Raw genomic sequence first — 25,445 nt, 5'->3', positions numbered from 1 at the left:
TCCAGTTGCCAGGCTATGTATGACAGGCTCACCTTGGACTTCTGGATAGAGGGCCATGTACAGCAAACCCCAGCGCAATGTTGTAGAAGTTGTCTCTGTGCCAGCCAAGAAGAGGTCCAAAGTACAGCAGATGAGGTTTTGTTCAGTGAAACTTGAAGTAGCATTGGCCTTGTTAGAGAAAAACAATGTTTATAGATTATCTTAAACGATTTCTCATTAACACAGCTCACAAAGAATTTATTCTGGGACCAGTAGAGGAATTGGATGGAAAGGGTCTCAGAACAAAGATCTTCCCTTAGGTCCGCTCAGGAAGGAAAGACTCTTTGCAACATCATCATCAGTATTGTTTTATTCAAAGATTCAAAGCTAACAAACATGTTCCAGCACTTGGTGGGATGAAAACCAAGGCAACTATCAGCTTATGTCTATTATTTTATGAGGGGTTATTACTATAGGAGACAGAATGAGTTGTAAATAAGACACCATATCAATATGTGTCAATAGTTATCAATATCAATAGTTATCAATATCACCATATTGATAGCTAGATTATACTGTGTTTATTTAACTCATTTAACAACTTATTTAACTCTGTGCTTTAGTCACATTTCATAAAATGGAAGTAACAGTACACTCTCATTCTGATGATAACTGTTAGAAATCATGTGGGATGAAAAAGCAACCTGGGACACACCTCACAAGGGTATCTACAGACATCAGAATGCAAAAAACAGAAGTCCTCTTTTGCACAATTTTCATATGTCTCTATCAATATATTTTAGTTTAGGTCTCTCTGATTCCATCAGCAATTCACTGACACACTCCCTCATGTTATCATCATCATCTTCTGGTTGCTTCTGATTGTCAACAGTGCTCTAAATGTAAATGCACACACACTTACACACTATGGGATAAGTAAACTCTTCTCCTGTAAAAAGAAAGCAGCGCTTCTATTATCTGTCGATGGCACTAAGGTAAAGAGAGATGGAAATAGATTCATCAGTCTGCCCAGTACTGGACAAGAAGCCAATAATCTGAAGTGTCAGAGCTTATAACACCATGAATTTTGAGGCATAGATGGTTCATGGGAACCCATACAACCAATTTGTTTTTTACCTGCTTCTAGATATTGACAGAATCTCATGCTCCCTAGCTATTGGGAAATGTAAGGAAAACCTAAGTCACTCCTCTAAGGTATTTTTGCGGAAGTAATGGAACACATTACCATTGTCATTTCCTTGAGATATGCGTCAATGAAGTCTCTCGGTTCTTCAGGGTTCCAATCTTTCTTGTGGTTTTCAATCATATGAGAGACAAATAACTCCAATCTTTCCCAGTTGCTGAAGAGAGTTTGATGAGGACCAGGAATAAATTTCATTATCCATGGAAAGATATTGTAGAGCTAATTGAGAAAAGCAAATTAACCATGAAGACAACATAGTAGCTAGTAGCACTGCTCTGTTGTTTTAATACCACAAAAGCAATTCCTCATCGTTTTCTCCTCCACCATCTTCTTTTTTTCTTTTAAAAATATTTTCTTTATTATTATTATTATAATTTTATGATACAGTTTCATAGGCTTCTGAGACCTCCCTTAATTCCTCCCCACCCCCCTTACTAGTTCCTCTGTATCATTACTGAAGTATAGTTCTTCATACACAGTTATATGTCCATCCTTGTGGGCATGGACAATAGCAGACAGTCTAGCAAGCTATTGCCAAGATACAGTAAACAGTTTCATTGTAAATGCATCTTTGTCTGGAAGTAGAGATGCATACTACATCGTATCCTCATATCTGGATACATTAGACTTCATTTAACAGTTACTGTACATGCCTTAAATGAAAAATCTCAATACAAAATCTACAATAGGGAGAATAGAAATGTGCAATGCCTTGAAGTTAAATGTTACTAGAAATGATAGTCTCCACTACACAACTACTATACATCCCCTTAAATGGAAAACCACAAAACAAAATCAACAGGAAGAAAAAAGAAATTAACGACACCATGAAGTTAAGTAACATGCTACTGAATGACTAATGTGTCACTGAAGAAATGAAAAATAAAATTGAGAACCTTCTTGAATAAAATGATGCTTCTATATGATCTATGAATCATTGAATAATTTAATCAGAAGAAAGTGTTTTGAAGAGATGAAACTAACAAAAGCAAAAACATCAAAATCCATGAGATATAGTCTCCTCTGATTTCTGTTGGTGAAATGTGTCTGTTCTAGACAACAATAGACGGGTTTTGTGTTTTAATCCAGTCTACTAAATAATGACGTTTGATTGAGCTCAAGCCATTTACATTCAGGGTTAATATGTATGGGTCGTAATTTGATTTTTTCATTTTAGGAATGGGTAGTTCATTGATTTAGTCTTCTGTTGTCAGTTTACTGGGATGTTCTTCACATTTGCCTTTGGTTTTGGTAGGTGCTATTCCTCTTTTCTGCAAGAGAACATCTTTAAGTAACCTTTGTAGGGCAGGTTTGGAAGAGGTAAATTCTTTTAGATTTTCTTTATTGTGGAAGAATTTTATTTCATTTTCAAAGACAAAAGAAAGCTTTGCTGGATTTGTTATCCTGGGATGACAATTTTTTGCTTTTTGAATCTGGAGGCTGTCACTCCATTCTCTTCTTGACTGCAGAGTTTCTTTGAGAGGTCTCCTGTGAGTTTAATTGTCATTCCTTTAGATGTCAGTTGATTTTTTTCACATTTAAGGATCTTTTCCTTATGTTCAATTGAAGAGAGCTTGATGATCATGTGTTGTGGTAAAGATCGCTTTTGGTCAACCCTGTTGGGATTTCTGTGTCCCTCCTGGATGTTGTTTCCCAATTCTTTCTCCAGATTATGGAAATTTTCCCTTATTATTTCATCATATATATTTGTAAAACCAATTTCTTTCTGTACCTTCCAGGACCCCCATAACTCTCATATTAGGCATCTTAATATTGTCTTTCAATTCTTGAATACCTTTTTTAAAATTTCTGACATTGTATTATGCGACATAGTTCCATAGGTACTGGGATTCCTCACATCCCTCCCATAGCTCTCCCCCCATGGTGGGTTCTTCCACCTTGTTGCGTAACCACAGTTCAAGTTCAGTTGAGATTCCTTCATTATAAGCATATACCAAGCATAGAGTCAAACATCTTATGGTCCAGATAAGTTCAATAGTTTCTTGGGCAGACCTTCTCTGCTCTGAAGGCAGAGCCAACAGAACAAAATCCTGATCAATCAGAAGCCCCAACATAACATCAGCAACAGTATACAATGTTATGGTACTAATTGACATAGTATTGAGTAAACAATATTTTGTAAATAATGCAAGTTCCTAACCACATCCTGTGACTACTCCATTGACATTTCAACAACTGAGGTGCATAACAGTTACAGGAGGGGTGTGCAGAGAAATCTTCGATATCTTGGTAAGGAGTACTAACTCTGTGTCCTACCTAGTAAGGTATGTGTGAGTCCATGCTGACCAAGCTTTCCTTGTTGCTCTCTGTTTATCTGTTCTAATGTGTGTGTGTGTATGTGTGTGTGTGTGTGTGTGTGTGTGTGTTGGGGGCGGGGGCTCTGGAGCAACCCTGAGTGTCATTGCAGAGAGGGTGGAGACCCAAAGTTGGAACTAAGTAAGGACCAGAGAAAGCTTCTCTCCTTAGTCCTGAGGAAGTTTACTGTTCTTCTGAATTCTGAGGATACTTTCTTAGCTTGATCCAGCTCTGCTTCCGGCTTTTTGTTTGCTTTCTCCTGGTCACAGGACATATCTTCCGATTCTAAGATTCTTTCTTCTACTTGCTTCATTCTATTTTGGAGACTCTCCAATGTACTTTTCATTTGCTCTACTGTGTTCTTAATTTCTGATCTGTCAGCCTTGATTTGCTTTATTGCTGCTATTTCTTGTGTAACATATTCCTTAAATTCTTTGAATTCTTGTAAGTGCTTCTCATTGTTGATCAGAAGCTGTATAATGAGTTTTCTAAATTCTGTGTCCCCCTTTTTTCTTCCTTAGTTAACTCTGAGGTTGGCAAAGGGTTGTGCTCCTTTACTGGGGATTCTTCAGCAATATTTATTTTGCTTCTATGTTTTCTTTTGCTCTTGGTCATTGTACTTCTGGTTAGCAGAGTCTTCTCCTTGGGGCAGGTTTCTAAGCTGTGTCATCCACAAGTGTACAGTTCGATTTTACAGTATTGCAGTTTGTACACGGCTCTTTGATGCCAATTGTGCCATTACCACCAGCAAGTTCCAGGTCTGGGTTCTTAGGTTTGATTTCCACCATGGTTTCCGTAGCCCCAACTCTTAGCTCACAACTCTCTGCCTTCTGTGATATCATGTCTTTGTTACACTGTTGTCTCTACAACTTTTCTCCCACTTCCAGTTGGAGCAGGTCCCAGGATTAGGGAGATACCAGGTGTCCTACAGCTACCTTGTTGGTGGTTGTGATCTTGCTGGAACCTGTGGGCCATTAGGTCTGGGTGCCACATGGACCTATTTTCACAATACGATGCCACAGTCTGTATTATTTTCCCACAGGGCCAGTCCAATCCACTGAACTCAGTGAGTTCTCACGAGCTCAGCACATGTGCAGTTCACTGTTGTCCCCTGTACTCTTAAAACTTTGGCCACACATTGTACAAAATGGCACCTGACGTATCACTACTGGAGTTCTTGATCTGCTGACTATCAGTCTGAGAGCTACCCAGACCTGTCTTGGGTGGAACATGTAAGTTGCCATGTTGTTGCAGTTCACTGAGTCAGAAATGAGTTCACTCCCAGCTCAGCGTATGCTCAGTAATTTCCCTTGTTTTTTCCTCCTTATGCAAAATGGCACCCAATTCGGCTCTAGGGGGCTGACTGGGCTGTGAAATCCACCCTGTTCTCGCACTGCCCATCTGGGATGTGCAGCTCTGTCTCTGCTCCTGGTCAAATCAAACAGACCAGCAGGATGGACAGTTTTTTGTCTGGGTTCACTTCCTGAGCTCGCAGTGAAAGTCTCTTTCCACCTGGTTGCTGGTGGAGTTTTGGAAGCTGGTGGAGTTTAGATCGCCATTAGCAGATTGCCGCTGGACTATCAGTCACTGCAACACCCTCACCATTGTTTTCACTGCTTTCCTGTGTCTGCCAGTCTCCAGGTACCCCTCTGCTCTGTTCTGTCCTCTCCTGTTTCCTGGAATGTGTCTTCTCTGCTTCATCCTGATTAAATGTTTCTCTGTTCGTTTAAACATGTCCTTATTCTATTCTGCCATCTTGATTCCTCTCACCCATCTACTTATCTCTCCTGCAAAGCATTTCAGGTTTCCATGCAAAATACAGTTTTCAAAAAATACAATTTGCATTATGCAAAAACCATGTGCAGAGATCAGCCTTTTGTCAACAAATGAAACCCGTACAACCTACGTATAACATATCTGACAGGGTCTAGTGTGCGACACTGGGAAGAATTCAGTCTCAGTAGAGTTCCTTTCAGAACAATGTCATTTCTGCTAAAATGGAACAAAACAAGCATCCAATTGATAGTGACATCTGGGTGAAAGAATGTCAAAACCACTGATGTGTTATAAAATCTTCATTAAGACAATGCTCTAAACAAGTCAGCGGTATAAATAGAAAACTCATTTAAGCAAATATAAGACAACTCAAAGATGAAGCCTTTACTGGCAGACAATCCATGTAAATTTAGAACTGAAGAAAAATAATACCGAGGAGGAAACATAGCCAACATCACAGGCATCTTAATTTGTTCTGCTTGAACAAGTTTGGCTAAAATAGTAAAATTGAACAAATGTGGTGCTCAATGAATGATCTAACTATTGCTCCCAGGTTACCTGCAAACAAGAACAGATGCCACATTTTTAAAAGGACGGTCAATATCCTAAGGCATATGTTTGAAGAACTGTAACAGGAGATGAAACAAAATTTTGCCAGGTGGAATTAGTTTAGGCAAAGGAAAAATCAGAAGGTCAGGAGCAAATATCATGTCAGCCCTTGATTTCTTTATCATGGATGCTCTAGTCTTCCTGTCTATTGACTTCCTGGATGATAAGAGAATGACAACATCTGTTCATGATGAAAATGTCTGGAGAAAATTACTTAAAACATTAGCAGAGAAATGACCAGGAAAGTCTTGCCAGATACTCCTTCTCCGTGTGACAATGTTCCAATTCATGATTCTCAAGAAACAATGACGATCTTATAAGAGATTATTGAAAGTCATTAGTGATCCACCAATGGAACTGGAAATTGATCTGGACTTGAATTTGGGAAGCAAGTGACTGAAGGGGTGCTTAAATACCAATTCAAAACCCTACACCAAAAATACCATTTGAAAAGTTTGTATTTTAAGGGCCAGCATATGATGCCATGGGTTAAGGTGCTGCCTGCAATGCCAGCATCCTAGATCAGAGTGCTGGCTCAAGTGCTAGTCACTGTCCTTCTGATACACTTTTTCATAACCTGGTTCCCTGAGAGCTATGTGTGTGTCCAGAATAGAGATCTTGGCTTCAGGAGTCAGCAAGACCCAGGACAAACCATTTAGAGAGTTAACAAGTGGATGAAGATGACTTTCTCCTTCCCTCTCTCTCTCTCTCCCTCTTTTGTTCTCCCTCTTTGTTATTCTGCTCTTCAAATACATACATGTGTCTCCTTTTTGAAAAGTGTAAGCTTGGAATATTAAAATAAAAAAAGAAAACTCATCTGTGTCTCATATCAACTTCAATATTCTTAGCCAGAATGTTTAATGAGAATCATCTTACCTGGCACTGAAATGTAGCTTCCAAACGCATGACCTCATCTAGTAACTTGAGCAGCTCCTGAAACTGACTGTCATGGTACTCAAACCGCTCCCCAAAGGTGATGGAGCAAATAATGTTTGAAACGGCATTGTTGATCTTGAAGTGAGTGTCAAAAGGCTGTCCTGGAGGAGGAGGAAGGGAGAGAGGAATTCTTAAGATTGGCTCTTTTTGGGCCCGGTGTGTTAGACTAGTGGATAAAATCCTTGCCTTATATGCTCCAAGATCCATTATGGTCGCAGGTTCTAACCCTGGCTTCCCTGCTTCCTATGTAGCTTCCTGCTTCTAACCTGGAAATTCAGTTGAAGACAATCAAAGTCTTGGAACTCTGCAACCATGTGGGAGATCCAGAAAAAGCTCCTGGCCCCTGGCTTCAGATATGCGCAGCTTTGGCTACTGTGGCCGCTTGAGGAGTGAATCAACGGACAGTCTTGCTCTCTGCCTCTCCTCCTCTCCGTAAATCTGACTTTCCAATAAAAGTAAATAAATCTTCAAGAAAAAAGATTGGCTCATTTCTGTTTTCTACTGGGATCTCCTGACCTAAGACATACTAGATATCTAGCTGCGAGACTTTGGCCACAGCACCTACAGAAGGCCGACACACAGGAAGTACTTAGGCAATGCCATGACACTTCAACTGAAGACCAAGGTTTACATTCAGTCATGTGTTCAGTGATGGTCTTCACGTTCTTAATTCTAGAACTTGAGGGCAGGTTCTGCCTTTGGTCCTTGGCACAGCACTTAAAGATAGCACAGCACTTGATAACATCTTTTTTTTTTTTTTTTATTTTTTTTTTTAAAGATTTATTTTTATTATTTTTTTCATTGGAAAGGCGGATATACAGAGAGGAGAGACAGAGAGGAAGATCTTCCGTCCGATGATTCACTCCCCAAGTGAGCGCAACGGACGATACTATGCCGGTCCGAAGCCAGGAGCCTCTTCCGGGTCTCCCACGTGGGTGCAGGGTCCCAAAGCTTTGGGCCGTCCTCGACTGCTTTCCCGGGCCACAGGCAGGGAGCTGGAAGGGAAGCGGGGCTGCCGGGATTAGAACCGGCGCCCATATGGGATCCCGGGCGTGCTAGGCGAGGACTTAGCCACTTGCGCCACCGCGCCGGGCCCGCACTTGATAACATCTTAAGGGTCTATTTAGAGTCCACAGGGATCCCAGTCTCTGGACCCATGCTCTGCCATGCTTACCACCTTCCTTTTCCATTTCTTCATTGAGGTGTTGGGCCTCTTCCTGAATGCGTTCCTCCAAGCTCTTCTTTCCTAAACCAAAGTTCCTTAGTGTCATCAGAGCAAATCTCCTTTGCTCCTTCCACACCAGCCCACTGGACATGATCAATCCTGGAAACAAGAAAACCAGCATTACTGTATTCTGATTTTAAAGATATCTGACAAATAATACAAGATTGTGTATCTGATGGATGGAAGTACGTGCATTAAATAAGCTGAGGAATTTATGGAGAAATAAATTCAAAGCAGGAACACAAAGGCTAACATTTCCGGATCCTGGGTAATCTCAGGTACTTTAACTATTTTTTATGTATAATGTAATTTAGTACTCACAGAAATCCTATAAGACAGTGACAATTATCCTCTTCTCCCATTTTATTGAGGAAAATGAAGCAACAAGTAAAGGACAAAGCAAATTATTCCAGGTTACATGGTTTGTAAACAACTAACAAGATACTCAATGTCAAGGGTGACTGATTACAAGGCCATGTTTGGAATATGCATTACATAAATATGCATATCATGCTATACATTAGGAATGCATCATGGACAAGATAAACTGCATACTCTTAAGGAACCCAAGAGAGGATTCCAAGACGTCTGAGTAAGGAAAACAACATGCCAATGTGAGTAGGGGAGGATAAAGCATGAAAGACAAAGTTGATGCCTCCCAAGGGAGAGTTTGAATGAAGAATGCAGTGGAAATCCAACAAAGAGATTAGAGTCATCATGGAGCAGCTTGGGAAGTGCCAACACACAGGAGCCACTGGGTACACTGCCAGAGACTCTTGCAGCCAGGGCCACAGGAGATGACAGCTTCTGAAAACAAGGTGAGAGCAGTATCAGGTGGCCTGCTGTTAATGCCTGAAGGAGAACTTGTGGGCACAGTTTGGTCCAGAGCCCAGAGAGGGGCAGTATAACCCCCTACTTCCTTGAATGCTAAGTGCATGTCTTTTTTGCCATCTTCCCAGAAGTATTGCCTAAAAATAAACAGATAAATAAGAGTAACAAGAAGAGAGGAAGATTATATGACACCCAAAAAGGTACACAACAATTCTTCAATATTAGATTATGAAGACAAAGAGATTGAAGAAAAGTCTGAAAATGAATAGGAAAAAAATGATCACAGGATTATTTAAAAACACAGAAACAAATTAGTGAGATAAATCAATACAAAATATAGCTGAAAAGTTATGCAAGAAAATTGGGTTATTGAGAGAAATCAACCTGAAATATTAGAAATGAATAATTCAATATGTCACAGTCAAGATGTTATCAGAATCTGGCAGCCCTGGATATTTTATCCATCAAAGCTCTCATTTTTAAATGAAGTCAAAATAAAGACCTTCCAAAATAATTTTCCATGACCCATACAGCCTTGCAAATTATACCAAAGGATGATATGGAGAAACAAAGATATATTCACAATATGAAAAAGAAGGTTCACCATTTCCTAGTAAAAGCATAGGAGAAATCCAAAGCAAATAATAGGAACATTCTTGGAAAAAGGGCACGACTAAGTTGCTACCTTTCAATAATAATCTTGGATGTAAACGGCCTGAACACTCCAACAAAATATGCAGCCTGGCTAAGTGGATAGGAAAAATAAATCTACATCGTGTGTATAAGAAATACACATCACCCACAAAAATACACAAAGCCTAAAGTGAAAAAAAATAAACAGAAAAAATGGAGAGAAAATGAGCAGCCATAGCCATTTACTTTAATAATAAAAACTGTTGAGAGACAAAGCATCAATGCAACAAAAAATGTGAGTGTAGAAAAATGTATATGAACACAATGCCAGGGAATCTGGCAATTCAACACAGACTCTAAGAAAGATACCAGCAAGTTAAATCCAAAAGCACACTAAAAAAGAAAAAAAATCATACATTATGATCAAGTAGGTATTTTCCTGGAAATGTAAGTGTAGCCAACATGGGCAAATCACTGTCATAAATCGTATCAACAGAGTAAAGGACAAAGATTATGTAGTCATCTGAAGCCAGGAGTTGTTCATGCAAACCCTTGATAAGGATGTTGGTTATTACCCTAATGTCAACAGAGTCTCATTAGTTTATTTTAAATAGAGAAGTGAAACATATGCATACTGTACATTTTAAAAATGATTTGCATTTATATGAGATATATTAGAGATCCTCCTTCTGCTGGTTTACTCCTCAAATGACTATAACAGCTAGGGATAAGCCAAGTCAATCACAGCAGCCAGGAACTTCATCTGGGTCCCCACATGGATGACAGAGGCCCAAATACTGGAGTCATCAGTAGCTGCTTTCCCAAGTGTATTAGCAGGAAGCTGGATTAGAAGTGTGAAATAGCTGGGACTCTAACCTGCACTTTGATATTGAGTGTGGATATCCCAAATTGTGGCATGATCTACCATACCACAGTACCCATTACTTATTGTTACATCAGTCAAACCTGGCTCTGAGCTTCACATGTTCACAGATGTTACAATGAGTGAATGTGGAACTGACGAACTATTTCAAAGAGGAATAGGCAAGCACCTACAAATGGCGCTTTGATAGAGTAATACATTTTCGCTTTGATTTTTTTTTTTATGTCTTAGTGTAGTTAGCAATAATTTTAGAGATTCATGCCAAACTATTCTAACAGAGCCTGGAAGATTTGACCTTTTATGGCAGATCTTTTCAATAGAGCATAAGGACCAAGAGCAGGTGCAGCAGAAAGCAGCAGGTCCATATCCATTGTCCTAAGGAAAGAGGTTTAGGATGAGAATGTGAGACAGAGCAAGCCACTGACACTCCTCTGCTGTAACTGAGTTAGGTGATACTTTCATCATCAAAGTCATCAGAGGGCACTGTGCAGAGCACATGGTACTTCCCATATCTCTCTGAGGGTTAATTTCATTAAATCCTCTTATGAGTCCCTTTCAATTGGAAAATCTCAGTATCTAGCTTCCATTCACAACCAAAATTTGATAATGAGGCTCATTGGTGGGGGTGTCATAAAATTAGTCACAGAAGCATGCCTACCAAATATGCTTCATAAACAAATCATAAGAATAACACGCACCTACTTTACATTGGCCAAAGACTTACCATTTTTCTTGAAGACATGTTCTCGAATAGGAGACAAGGGGCGGTCCAAAAAGTTATGGTCCATGTGAACAAGGGCTTCTTTTATTAAGGGCAATCCAGTTACAATTACCATAGATATGTCACCCAATTCCAGGCGAATAACGTTCCCGTATTTCTTCACCATCTGAAAAATAGTTAAGCACACTTGAACATACAGATGTCTGTGTCCTAGAATACATGGGGTATGTGTGGCTGAAGGGCTCACAGTGAGGGGAGTGTGTAAGTACATGACCATGTGTTTCTGTGTCTGTATGCATCTGCTGTTGTTTGACAGGAGTGATTCTCCTTTCTTTCTTCTCTCATCTAAATTCAGATTCAATTCATTGTAGGTTGAAACTCCCTTATATAACACTTCACTCATATATACTAGTCAACATGTTTACTGTACATCCCCAAGCATTGCCAAAATAAGGCACAGTATACGTGGCCGTCATAAACAACCAAGCCCTCTAAACTGAAGCATCTTTGAGTCTAGAGAAGACAGAGATTACAGTATATCTGACCTGCCTAGGAGCTGAGATCTGCTCTGTGTTGGTCTACTGTAGAAAGCACAGGTTTCTTAGCAAACCAGAATTTCTGATATAGCAGAAGGCAATCTCTCCTTCCACAACTCTTCCCGTAAGAATATGTGATGAAGAATAGGGCATGGTCAGGGATAAAGAAAAGCACTGTAGCTCAACATTATACAAAAATCCTGTCATTGCAATTTGCTAGGTGTGAGGTCTTGGGAAATTGCTTCAGGTTTTTAATTTCAGCTCCCTGGCTATAAAAGGAAAGAAAGAGAGTAATGATATCAAAGCCACTTTGTTTTCTATTCCAGGGCACACAGCCATCCAGTGAGCCTTTGGGGGAAATGAATGAGCTCTGTGTATAGTTGGGTGTGAATGCATGCTCATGGCAACACAGGACAAGTCAGAGGAAGAGTCAAACCATATATAATGGATTAAGTGTCATATTATCATTTTGTTCACAGATTAAGAATCAAGTTTTAACCCAGTCATATCGCTGTGTTTCCAGTCCAGGCTCTCTCATTAAGTATCCATTTCTAGCATTGTATGTGCTGGCTTGCTCTTTAGGGCAGGGATAAACTTGAATCTCAAGCTACTCTGCCTCTAAAATACCAGCCATTGCTTCCAAGAAATGGCAGCCATGAATCATACAAATCCAGCAAATTCTTAGATTTCATACAGCATACTGCCTTGGTGAACTTTTTCAGCCTTACAAGGATTTCTGCACTAAGTTGAAATACTCAACAATCAAGTTTTTGGAGCAGCTCAAAATCTCATTTACAATGAATATCAGTGTTCTGACTCTACCAGCTCTCTATGTATATTCCTAGCTCAACAGAATTGGATCAAAACTTTATGGTATCATCACTCTATACATATGTGTAAGTTAAACAGCCCCTCAATGCTGAATGTGGTGATGTCTAATTATCCTTAAACAGCGTCATCAGGCCAATTACTTAGCATACAACCAATGATCCACAGAGCAGAAGAGGAGGCTTCATAATGCACAGTACACTTTTAAGTGTATCTTTGAACAGGAAAAGGAATTGAGAGTGAGGGAACACAAAGATTATAACAATAAAACTGTCCAGAAACCTAACGCAGGCTTAAAATACGAAATGAAAAATAGAAACCAGAAGCTTGAAACAGAAGCTCTAAGTGGCAAACAAAAGCATCAGGAGACAAGAAATGTAACACTAGGAATAAAAGTTCCAAATGCAGGAGCAGGCAGTCTAATGGTGAAGACACTGCTTTGGACATCCACATCCCATATTACATGCCTGACTTCAAGGTTCAGCTCTGCTCCCAATTCTTGTATACACATTCAAGTACATATCAGGTGAAGGATCAAAGGGCTGGGTCCTTGCCACACACATGGATTGGATTTCTTCGGCTCCTGGTTTTTACCTGGCCTGGCCTAACTGTTGCTGGCAAACGGGAGTAAATGGAAGATTATTCCCTCCTCCATTCCATTTCTCCCTCTGAAAACAAACAACACAGTAATGAATAAAGTATAACAATTCCAAGGGTAATATTTAATAACAAAAAACAAAATGGAGCAAAATAAATGTTTAGAATAAAGAAAAATGTGAGCATAATGAGACGAGATTTAGTCATGATGATGAAAAGAGTAAAAGTTGATAGAGACTCAACTTATTCTACATTCTCAAGCTTAAGAACGAACAGAATGGAGACACAAGGAGAGAGTCAGGAAAGAGTGTACCATTCACACCACCATCAGCAGCAGGGGTTTGTTCCCAGGAATCCCCACATTGTGTTGGGTCTTGGTGGCTCATCACAGAAACAGTATCCACTACCATGTTCCCTAGGATCTAACACCCCTCCATCTATATAATGCATTTTTCAAAAGTCATTTGTATCTTTCAAGCATTTTGTATTGTTGTGTTCAATTTTTTATTAAGGATACAGAATATGTCAAACAAAAAATTGATATTTTATTTTTATGTGCAAATCAGGAAGACTATCTACCAAAGTCCTATAGAGGTACTGATGAGTTTGCGCATGAATGTGAGTGTGAGTGTGTGTGCATGTATACTGGTGGCTGGTCACACATAAGGAGGAATCAGATTCTCTCTCATGATCTTGCTCTTCTGTGATGTATTCTCATTGCATATATATTGCTTTTGGAGTTAAGGATTTCTTTCCAATTAGTGCCTTCATCTTTTTTTATTATTTTTTCATTTTATGACACAGTTTCAAAGGCTCTGGGATTCCTTAAACCCCTCATCAAGCCCTCTCCCCATATTGAATTCCACCATATTTCTACAGTAGTACAGTTCATAACCAGTCATGATCCTGTCATTGTGGGCACAGACCATGCAGAGACTCCAGCATCTTATTGTCCAGATAAATTCAACAGTTTCATTAGGAGACCATCCTTGGTCTGAAAGTGGAGTTGGCGGAGTATCATCTCTTCCAATGAAAAGCCACTATACAACTTCAACAACAATTTACATCATGAAGTTAATTGGCCTGGTATTGAGTGACCAATATGTTAGAAAATGCAAGTTCTTAACCGCAGCCTGTAATTACTTCAATAACATTTCAATTTTAGGTTATATACATCCGAGAGCCTTCATCTTTTCTGGGTCATAGAATCCTGCATAAATATTATGCAGGCCATGCATCCACTTTCCAGTAAAATCCTGTACAAAAGAATACTGCTTCACATAACTATATACAATCTGAGAAAAATGGCTTCATAGAAAGCTCCTAGCTGCCTGTGCAAGTTTCTGAACACAACCTGGGGTAACCAATTCAAATTAAACTCAGTAGGATTTTATGAGATGCTCAGGAATGTCATATACATTCTAGCATTATTATGTTCTTGGTGAAGGTAATAGAACCAGTAGTGGGATGTGGTGTTTTCCTGAAGTGTCAAAGTCTTCAGCAAGGCTGACTGGTGAGGAAAACAATTGTAATATATAGTATTAGTTGACATATGCTAGACTGTCGATAAAACGTGGCAGGGACCGTGGAAAATGAAGTGAATTTCCACTGCAGATATCAGAAAAAACCTCTTAAGAGGGAATGCTAACAGTCACATACTACATGAAAGCCAGGCTGGAGCAAAAAGCTCCACATGAAGAAAGGCCTGGCATTTTAGGTTGTGACACAGCTTATGTAAGTGTGAAGGCAGGAAAATGCGGGCTTTAGGTAATAAGACAGCTACTGTCTGAGAAGAGAATAGGGTACATTATTAAAGCACACTGACCATGCGGTAGGCCTGGCCAGGTGCTGGGAGTTCAACAAACCCTTCACTTCAGTTCTTTTGATGACCCTTCGGTGCAATCAACTATTTGATGTGGCAGTTAGGAAGGGCAGGGAGACTAGGGGCCACATGCCTTCTTTACCACACTTCCCAGCCTCTCTAGACATGGCCAATGACTGCAAGAAGCAGCTCTATGTGCACTGTATGGGATTCCATCCTTCAGTGGGAACCACTTACTTTCCCCCTTTCCATGGGTCAGGCACATACACGATGGTGCTTGTGGACCAGCAGAGCAAGAAGATAGAAGCAACAAGAGTTTGAGGTGACATTGTGATTCAAATAGCTTCCCTCCCCAGGACTTCTTGTATCCCTCTGAACTCCATTGCTGAAAGAGATACATTTCAATCTCCATGAATACATTTGGATCACCTTGTTCAAGTAGCTTGCTTAATGCATTCTTCTGCTGCTTTTCCAGTTCAGTCCAATGGGATTTTCTCCCATTCAAACAAATGTCCTTATAACAAGCCACATAACTATGAAGTGAAAGTTAAAAAATGAAAATTGGGAGAGGAAGAACATTCCCAAATGCCCAGCCAATGGGTCAGTGTCACCCTTCTCCCTTTGGCTATTACCATGTATTGCCTATGCAGTTTCTCTCCCCTACAGTCTCCTGTCCTTCTATTCCACTAAGGCACAATCAATCTTTCAAACACAGTCCAATTTCTTCTCAAGAGTTATGAAAAGTTTTCCCAAATCATTCCACTCACAATGATCTCCTCTCCTGGCACTCTGGGTACTACACTTTTCAGCAGACTGTCTTGTACAATGCCTACGGCATAAAGAACATTTAATAAGTGTCCAACAAATGAGGTCAGCAAAGCAGCTATCCTCCAACTACCTGAAGAAATTACAAGTAGTATTAAGTAGAGATAAAGTGTAGGCGTCAAATACTCCTGGGTTCAAATTCTTGTTTTGCCATTATTTAACTCAACAAATAGGGTAAATCACCTCAGTATTTGTATTCAGCCAGTTTATTCAGTGTCAATGGAAATGCTGTGAAATGGATAAAGTTTACTTGAATGGCTATCATAAAGATTAAAATTTAACATAAAAATCATGATACAAAGCCTATCAGTGAGTACTTACTATTTACCAACTGCAAGAAAGTAGCCACAATTCACCATGTAACCTCATTTATTTTACACCCACAAATAAAGATGAAAACCTACAAAAAATAAAACATATAATGACAACTCTCTGGGCCAGTGATAATATCCCAGCCTATTATCACTACTTAGTTTTGTGACGTTAGGAGAGCAGTTAGCAGTTAACTTCCCATGTCATATCCAACTTGTTGGTAAAGCAAAAGCATCTCAAGCTTCTTACAGTAACCAGAATGAATAAAAGCACTCCAGTTTTATTTATTTATTTTCTACGCATTGACATATTTGTTTATTTTTAATGCATTAAAAAAAATAAAGAGTGAGATGATTCGGGGAGGAGTGCAGAGATCATCCATCTGTTGACTTGCTCCATAAGTGGCCCCAACAGTTTGGCTTGAGCCACACCAAAGCCAGGAGTCTGAAACTCAATATGGTTCTCCCACACAGTGGTAAAATGGAGATAAAAATGCCCCATCTATAGGTATCTACTACATATATCAAATGAAAATATTGGTTAGAGGCTGACAGGGTGATGCATCAGGCTAATCCTATGCCTGTTATCACCAGCATCCATATGAGTACTGGATTCTGTTCCCAGATGCTTCACTTTCAGTCCGGCTCCCTGCTTATGGCCTCGGGTCCATGAGCCTATGTGGGATACTTGGAGGATCTCCTGGCTCCCAGCTTTGGACCAGCTGAGCTCTGCTCCAATGCAGTCACTTGGGAAGTGAGTCAGAAGATGGGACATTCTTCATTTCTCTTTCTTTTTCTCCCTCCCTCTCTACCTCCTTTACTCCCTCCCTCCTCTCCTCTTTTTGCATAACTTTTTCAGGTAAAAAATAATTTTTTCTGTCAAAAATTAATTTATTTGAAACCTAATGGTAAAAGCTGGTTAAAATAAAAATGTTGTATTTCACACAGCATACAAATACTAATTTAAAAAGAGTTACACAGCTCGATTTTTATCAAGCTATTCAGGCAAATAAAACGACCAGAGCTACAGAAAATATATGAGAATCTTGGATATCTACTATGCAGAAAAACAGAGCATCCGAAAACATGAAGGAAAAACTGTCAGAACTAAAGGGAGAACAGACCAACTTAAAGAAGAAATAGACCACTAACTACAAGCGTGGCTGGAAATGTTAACAAGGCTCTTTGAACCACTGACAGACTCTTTAGATATGAAGCTGGCAAATATATACAGACAACTACAAATATCTTGTGAGATCTACTTGCAATTTTTGGAAAACTCCATTCAACAACAGACGACACATTTTTAAAAGTATGCAAGGCATATTTGTCACGATGGAGTATATTCTGTATCATTAGATAGGCCTTGTGATCTAAAAGAATTGAAAGGTTATGCGCTGTGAACATACTTCCCTCAAAGTGGAGCTCATAGTTGGCAGAATAAAAGGGAAATTACAAATGCTTGGAAGTCAACACTTTGCCATAACAAGGGCACAGACTTAGGGGCTGCGAGTTAGAATTTTGTGACTAATCCTGCCATTAGTGTTACCAATGTGCTGTTTCTCCTGCAGATTGATAAAACCTTGTCCATGTGTTTGTAAGAACACAGGCATGTACTGAAAATGAAATTCTTAATTTTATTTATTTAATTTCATTTTACTTGAAAGTAGACAGACAATTGGCACTGTTGAATACCTTCAAGAATCATGACAGGATAAGAACGTCAGCAGTCCAGACCATGTGGGCGGCAGGGACGCAGGCACTTGAGCCATCTCCTGCATCCTGGGGTGTGCAATAGCAGGAAATAGAGCCACCAAGTTTTCGATATGGTATGTGTAGGCTGCATTTCCCAGTGGCTGAGCCAAGTGCCTGTCTCATGGTCATGTTAACAGCACTTCAGGCATTGACAGGGAAAAGAAACTGATAATTTTTGCACACAACTATACGTCACCTTAAGGCTGAACATTTTATTTCGTCTTCATAACAATATTTGTCAGTGTGGTTTCTCAGCAGATCACCTGTGCCCCGTATCATGGAAACCAGCTAAGAATTCTGAGAAATGGATGTTTGAGAGAACTCTAAAGAATAACAGGACACCAAGGAAGTCGTTCCAAAAGGGAGGTTCCAAGAAGGGGGACAAGAAATAGTATCCTCCTGGGATGGTCAGGTGGGAGTGGGGGGACCTGAAAATTGTAAGAAGATGAGGGAAGGAAACCATCACTTCAGTGAGCATTCTGCATCCAGAGCAGGATGAGGGGCTCCCTGCAGTGGTGGGGATAACCCAGATGGAATGAGGGTTAGGTGGCAGGTCAGCATGTCACGAATGGGAGAAAGAAAAGTGCAGCATTTTAAAGAAAAACCACAGAAAAGAGGACAAGAAGATCACTATAAAAATAAGATGTTCCGATAATGTTTAACAAGATAATATAAAATTAAACAAGTGGAGGAGCAGTAACATGCCACTAGCACACTTAAACCTTGAAAACTTAGCTACAGTCCACCCCTAAACAATCGCGAGTGGGGTCAAGGCCAGCAGTGAGATAAGGAAAATAGCTGTGGCAGCTGATTTACAGGGTAGCCTGCACCGGCGGCTGAGCCACCTGTCCTCTCTTCCGGCCCTGCTCCCTGGAAGAATCCTGATCCTGCTCAGCAGGGTTAGGGACCCAATCAGCCGCACCATCGCCCACTCCTACCTCCTGAATCTGTACTGGCGACTGCTCCAAGTCGAAACTGAAAAGGTTACCAACAAAGGGCAGGCGCCTTGGACCAGGCGGGTAGTTCTTGGGACGCCGCTTTTTGAGGAAGTCGGCAAAGAACAGGAAGGCGACGGTCCCCAGCAGCAGGGTCCTGGGATGGAGCCCTGCCCAGAGGGCGGACACCAGGGATCCCAACATGGAGAGCATGGCTCTGTGGTCCTCCGGTTCTGGGGCTGGCTGAGCAGGAAACAGTCTCTGTCAGTCCCTGACACTTCTTCGGCCACGCCCCACCTGCTCTGACTTAGCTCACCCTCCGACAAGCTCCTCCCCCGACTGTCTCCAAGGCCGCAGTGCAGGGCCAGGTCTGTGTGTCTGCACCTCAGCGCCCAGGCCCTGGGGACGCCCCGCCCCAGCCAGCGTCTCTCCTCCCAGTCGCATAGTTCCGCCCTCCTTTTGTCCCGCCCCCGGCCAGGCTGGCCACAGTGCAGAGGCTGGACTGCTGGGGAATGCAGTCTGATCACAGAAAAGGGCCCAAGCGGTTTTTGCTTCGTTTTCTTCTAGAATCAGAACTCCTGTCTTACTCAGGAGTATTTGGATTCCAGGGTTTGTTGGGGCTCCTGGGTGTAGCTTCCCTCAGGGCGTGGCACTGTGCCTGGTAATGGAAATGACAGCACCGAATGTTTCCTGGGAATCTACCATGTTACCAGGCAGCACTGGCACGGCTTCCCACATACTATTTGTTTTTGATAAAATTATGTAAGAGATGCTCTTGATAGTGCTGCCAACATAGATCAAATACAAAGTACAGGCTGAAAGGCTTTGGATCCACAGGTCGAAACACAGCAGTAGAACACCCTGCATGTTAAAGTGTTTTGAACATGCAAAAAGCATTACACCAAAAGTTTTGGCATTAGCATTGTTCATGATAGTAACCCAATTAACATTTGTTGAGGCATCTCTGACTCCTTCCCCTCCCACCCTCTTTCTTGAATTCCCTGTTTATATAGAACCCCCGCCCCCAAACTAGCTGGAGGAATTGTCACCTAACCCCTATCCGCAAACTGGATCACCTCACCCTCTGACATCAGACCAGTTTTACTGACACCAAAGTGAATAAAGAATGTAGCAGCATATTTTGCAATACACACAGCAAGGAGTTGCACAGGTGTCCTTTCAATTCCCCCACTCCCCAAGAGACTGGAAACTGAATCTCAAAGATGAAAGTGGGGCAATGGTGACCAGTCCATGAGTAGTTTCTTGGAGATTCCCTGTTGGCCCCCCAGTGCTCCTGGCCTTCTCTGGATTGGTCAGCTATGGAGGCTGGTGTGTTCTTCTGAAGATGCTGTGCTGGCTAAGTGGCCTCCAAGCCTTCTGAAGACTAATGGCTTATGGCTCTGTTTGACGAGGGCTTAAAGCATTTGCAAAACATGTCCAAGTAGATTAGTGGTAGGATGTGGACCACAGAGTTGACAATAGAATTCCAAGTCTGACAATCCAGAGTCCCACAGAGCCAGCCTGAGCTTTGCATGATTCCTGGACTAGACTTCATCTTAGGAGCTGCCTTGTAATTACCACAGTGCAGACTCAGGAACTCCAAGCCAACGACGAGAGATGGAGGTTGAACAAGTCTGCATGGAAGATGTTAGCTATGGGTGTGCACCTTCACTGCAAGTTACCGTCTGAAGTGTTCTTCTTCCCACTTTTCACATCATCATGTGGCACTTTGCTGCACTTTGCTGTGCCTCCTACTGTGTGATATTCAACATATCAAGGTACTTCTGGAATAATAGATAACATACTCACTCAGCAAAGAGATACATATTCTGCTTCTAACATGTTATTTAAAAAGAGTAAAACAGAGTTAAAACCTCTGCAGTTGTTGAAAAATCCAAATAGATATGAAAACATTTCCCAAGTTTATGGAGAATTTAAGGGTATTTCACATTGATGCAAGTGTTATAAAAATTCATGCATGCCAGGGGACTTCAAACATTTCAGGCCGAGTCCATTCTCAGTGCACATGTTAGCCAAGCAAGAAGAGTTTCCCTGGATCCCAGCTGAAGGCTATGGTAGTTCCTAAGACAGAAAGGTGGCCGGCATTTTACATGGCCTCTCCCCACAAGTCTGAGCTACAGAAACTCTATTCATGACAAGTGTGGTTGAAAAGTCCCAGCATATGCTCTACTCCATCCAAGACCCCACTTGCAGGACAAGGCAGAAACATCATCTTGGCCAACATATTGAGAACCTGGGCCACTCCTGACTTCACTACTTCTTGCTCACAAACCCAGGGTCCAAAGTGCAATACAAAGAAATAGAGATTTCTCGCAGTAAGTAACAAGCGGGAGGCTGGTAGCTATGTGAGATTATGATGTTAAACAGTAGGCAAGTGAGACGTTTTCTGGGTCAATCAGGCAAAGAGACAGCCAGATTCAGCTTTCCCAGGGTCAGAACAAATCGCAAAGACTAGCCCCAGAGCTTAGCTGGGAGGACCCTCAAACTTCATTGGACTAGATTATGAATTGATTGGTGATCCACTTGTTTTACAGAAAAATGGAGTGCAATCTTCTGGATATTAATGGGGATTGACAATTGAGTATAATATAGAGACAGACAGCTTAACAGAAAGTAGGGAGAAAGACAAAGATATCTGTGCAGAAAAAAAAAAGGAAAACCAAAAGACCAAACTAAATAAAAGCAAACGAAAACATCCAATCCAAGATCATTGTATTATCAAGTCTGTGTCCTGGGAGTAGTGACATCAGAGCCTTTATGCTACAGGACACCAGGGCAAATAGAATTCACCCAAACTGTCAGCTCAGTGGAGCTGCTCATCAAGTGACAGTGCAGAAACAGGAAGCCCTGGGCACGTGGTAAGTGGTGGGGGCAAGGATTTAGTACTCAGATTTTCTGTCTTAGCTAAAAGGTACAATGTTCATGCAAAACACTATGATAATATTTGAAACAGAAAATACTTGAGAAGCAGAGAAATGTGACCCAAACAGGGAAAAGAAAGCAGTTAACAGAAGCAGCGAAAAGTCCAGATGTGAAAGGTAGGACTCCAAGTGTGTCAAGCATTCTGTCAGAGCCTTAGAAGAACAAAGGAAATCACACATTGATTAAGGAAGTAAAGGGAAGCAGAATAACAATGTTTCATCATCATCATCACAATAAATGGCCAAATGGAATTTTTGGTGTTGAGATGTACAACAATAAGTGAATTATTTTTTTTAAATCACTTGAGGAGTTTAACAGCAGTTGTAAACCGGAAGAGAAAAGATTTAATCAGTTTGAAGATGAAGGGGTAGAGATTATGAAATCTGGTAAATAGAAAAAGAATTAAGAATGGTGAGTGGAGATTCAGACAAACACAGACACTGAAAAACACACCAGCACGTGTGCAATCAGAGACGTAGAGAGATGATAAGATGGAATGAGCAAAAGCATATCTGTAAAGGTATAAGTTTCAAGTTTTCAGGGGCCCGGCGCCATAGTGTAGTTGTTAAAGTCCTTGCTTGCACGTGCCAGAATCCCATATGGGCGCTGGTTCTAATCCCGGCGGGCTTGCTTCCCATCCACCTCCCTGCTTGTGGCCTGGGAAAGCAGTCAAGAATGGCCCAAAGCCTTGAGACCCTTCACCCACATGGGAGACCTGGAAGAGCGTGTTCCTGGCTTTGAATGGTCGCAGTTCCACCATTGCAGTCACTTGGGCAGTGAACCATTGGAAAGAAATGTTTCTCTCTGTTTCTCCTCCTCTCTGTATATCTGCCTTTCCAATAAAAATAAATAAATCTTTAAAACAAATCTTTTCAACAGGCTGTATAGCCTACACAATACATACAGAGGAAGCCCAGCAAGGGGCCCCAGCTGTATGCAACTGTGTAAGTTGCCTTGTACCTCAGCAAGTTTTGCACTGCTGGAAGAAAAGCAGCCAATACTTAGAGGGCTTCCTGGGCCTTGTTAATGCCAGCTTTGTGTTAACTACAGCAGTGTGCCAGCATAGTGACCTATTGTGCTTATTTTGAAGATATGGGGGAAGGGAATGTGTGTAGATGCCTGCACACCAACAGACAAGAGACTGGGGACCCATGAGCAGGCAGGGCCCCCGGCTGGCAAGACATACCACTGAAATACCAGGCTTAGGAACCACCTCACACTCTGCCACAATGCCATCCCAAGGTCCCTGATGAGGAGCATGTTCTGAGGGTGCTGCTTAAGTGGTTTTGATAGTTTTGAGATGCCACTGCTTTCATTGCTCCATGGTTAAGGAAAAGGTTGAGGAAATCCTTCCAAGGTCTATTTGGCAACATGGTTCACCTTAAAGTCTCAATTCAGTCAGATACTCACCTTCAAACCTTAGTCTAGAGACTCTCAAATTTATTCTGCCCTCCATTGTACCAGATGTGCTCTGCAGGGCTCAGTGAACTTGTTCTTATGTTCTCCATGAGCACTTGGCATTCCATCCACTCTCAGGCCTCAGCAATGGTGGAGACACAGTTCTGACACATGCACTCCATGATCTTATGATTTCCATTGTGGGTCGAGTTCTGAGTCAGTGATCTAAGGAGGGTTGGGTGTCCCCAAAGAAACATCACCAGAGGTGATCCCACAACTGACTCTTGTATGTGCCAGCCAGTGCAGAGTCTGGCTCAGTCCATCACCTACATGAGCCTACACACACACATTAGTGGCTATAGTCACCTGGATAATTCTGTCCCCAGCCCCATCTTATACACAAACCCATGGATGCTGTGGCCCAGCCTAACTTGCCTACCACACAGTGAGCCCTCGTGCAAACCAGCAGGAACTGCAGCCTAGTCAGAGTGAACCCTAATAACTCCTATCAGGTCTACCCTAAGCACTGGTTCCTGTACATGATGGTATGTACATTACACTGGTCCAGTCTGTCACATATCCCATTCAGCTCTTGTATACTCAGCTCAACTGGACCCACTATCCAACCCACACTCATACTCGCAGGTTCCATTGCCTGTGCAACCAGGTCCACCAATGGTATCTATGCCCACTTCAAGCCCCAGATCTTGCACTTTGCAGGTGTTTCTATTATCTAGCCTGAGAGTACTTGTCCCCAGTCCCAACACCTGCTGGCTGATGCTACAGCAAAGCCTAAGCAGCCTGCACTTACTTTGGCTCATTATGCACCAGTGTGTATGGTCACCTAGCCCAGCCTGGCACTCCCCCAACCCAGCTCACATGCAGGCCAACAGGCTTCTTAGTCCATTTCCAACTCTCATGCTCATCAACGGAAACAGTTATCCAACAGGGAAACCCTTGCAACTCCCCTACTTGGCTTGCCCCAGGTCCTGGATTTTACATGTGCTGGTGAGAGGTGTGGTGCAGACTAGCATGGCTCACCACACCTCATTCACCAGTGGTGTTGTAGCCTGGCTAAACCCGGCCTGCCCTTAGTACCAGCACATGCTGATAAGTGCTGTGGCCTAGCCCAGTCCAGTCCAGCCCATCCCAAGTCCTGGCCCTAATATGAGATGGCTGGTGTTGTAGCCCAATCCAGCCTGTACTGTACCCCATCTAGGCTTTCATATCTGCCAGTGGGTGCTGTGAACTGGCCCAGGCTTGCTAACCCCAAGGCCTGGCCCACATGTATGACAATGGGTATTGTATTTTGACTTGATCTTGGCTGCTCCAAGCCTTGGTTCTTGTGCTAACCTGTAGGAATTGTATCATGACAGTGGAGTTTTCCAAGCTCTTCTATCTAGTCACCTCCCAGTGTCCCAGTTACAGATCTCATGCATACCAGTGGATTTTTGGTCCAGTTAGACTTGGCCCAACTCCTGCCCTGGCAGGTGCAGTGGCATTGACTGACCAGCCCACACCCATCCTGCCTCTTTGTCTTGGCTTCTAAAACCCAGCCCTGCCTGGTTCATCCTTAGACTCAGCTCTCCCATGGTTGAGCAGGTACAGAGACCTAGCCCAGCCTGTCCACCACCACTCTGGCTCTTGTGAACATCAGTAGGTCCTAGAGCCCAGCCCAGTCTGGCACATCCCAGACCCAATCCACACCCATATCAAGGGATACTATAGCCGTGTCTACCCCATTTCTTTGCTATCCTATTCTGGTTCTTGTGCTCACTGGTGGGCACAGCAGTCCAGTTGGGAAATCCCCTTTGCCCCCTAGCCAGACTTGCTCCCAGCACAGATTTGTGCAATCTTGGTAGTTGTTCCAGCCCAGCCTAGTGTAATCCACCCCCCATTGTGGCCTTTGTCATCAGATACTGCAGCCCTATCTAGTCTGGCCCAACCCCCATTTAAACTTTCACTGGTGGGCACTCCATCCTAACCCTGCTGTCTGCCTCCATTCCCTGGCTTTCATGCAAACTGGTAGGTATGATAGCCTAGCCTAGCAATGCCTGTACTCTTTCCTGGTTCCTGCACATGCCAGAGTGCTAAGTTTTGGCCTGACCCTGCCTAGTCTCATACCCAGCTTGCTATGCTTTGGGCCTTCATTCATTGCTTTCCCTTGGCTACTAGAGGGAGCTGAAATGGAGGGAGGGAAATGGAGCAGCTTGGGCACAAACCAACACCAATATGGGAGGTTGGTGCTTGAAGGCAGAGGATTAGCTAATTTGCCACAGTGCCGGCCTCAACATGCCACCTTTCTTCCTCCCTAGCCTAACCCATCTGATTCCATCTCCAGTTATTCCTAATGATACATTTAACCCCATTTAGAACCCACAC

At 42.1% G+C, this 25,445-nt stretch overlaps 1 protein-coding gene across 6 annotated transcripts in view; it reads right to left on the bottom strand.

The window, feature by feature from the left end:
• The window catches only part of LOC121155243 (cytochrome P450 2J1-like), a 30,692-nt gene extending 11,592 nt beyond the window's left edge, over positions 1 to 19,100 (bottom strand). Inside the window, exons 1-7 of one of the 6 annotated variants that reach the window (XM_040978468.1) lie at positions 18,726 to 19,098; positions 11,117 to 11,279; positions 7,995 to 8,144; positions 6,761 to 6,921; positions 1,226 to 1,402; positions 591 to 596; positions 33 to 168 (exon numbers count right to left, since the gene is read on the bottom strand). In XM_040978468.1, the coding sequence (XP_040834402.1) occupies positions 33 to 168; positions 591 to 596; positions 1,226 to 1,402; positions 6,761 to 6,921; positions 7,995 to 8,144; positions 11,117 to 11,279; positions 18,726 to 18,935 (1,003 nt within the window). In that variant the 5' untranslated portion in view covers positions 18,936 to 19,098. Of the gene's footprint in view, positions 1 to 32; positions 172 to 590; positions 597 to 1,222; positions 1,403 to 6,760; positions 6,922 to 7,994; positions 8,145 to 11,116; positions 11,317 to 16,042; positions 16,130 to 18,725 lie in introns of those variants that run through there. The other 5 variants (XM_040978472.1, XM_040978467.1, XM_040978466.1 and 2 more) reach the window with 5 other exon arrangements.
• Between the last annotated feature and the right edge of the window lie 6,345 nt (positions 19,101 to 25,445).

Source organism: Ochotona curzoniae, unplaced genomic scaffold (genome assembly GCF_017591425.1).
Source record: "Ochotona curzoniae isolate NIBS_2020 unplaced genomic scaffold, NIBS_Ocur_1.0 contig_291, whole genome shotgun sequence".
Lineage (NCBI taxonomy): Eukaryota > Metazoa > Chordata > Mammalia > Lagomorpha > Ochotonidae > Ochotona > Ochotona curzoniae.
This window is presented reverse-complemented; position numbering and strand designations above follow the sequence as displayed.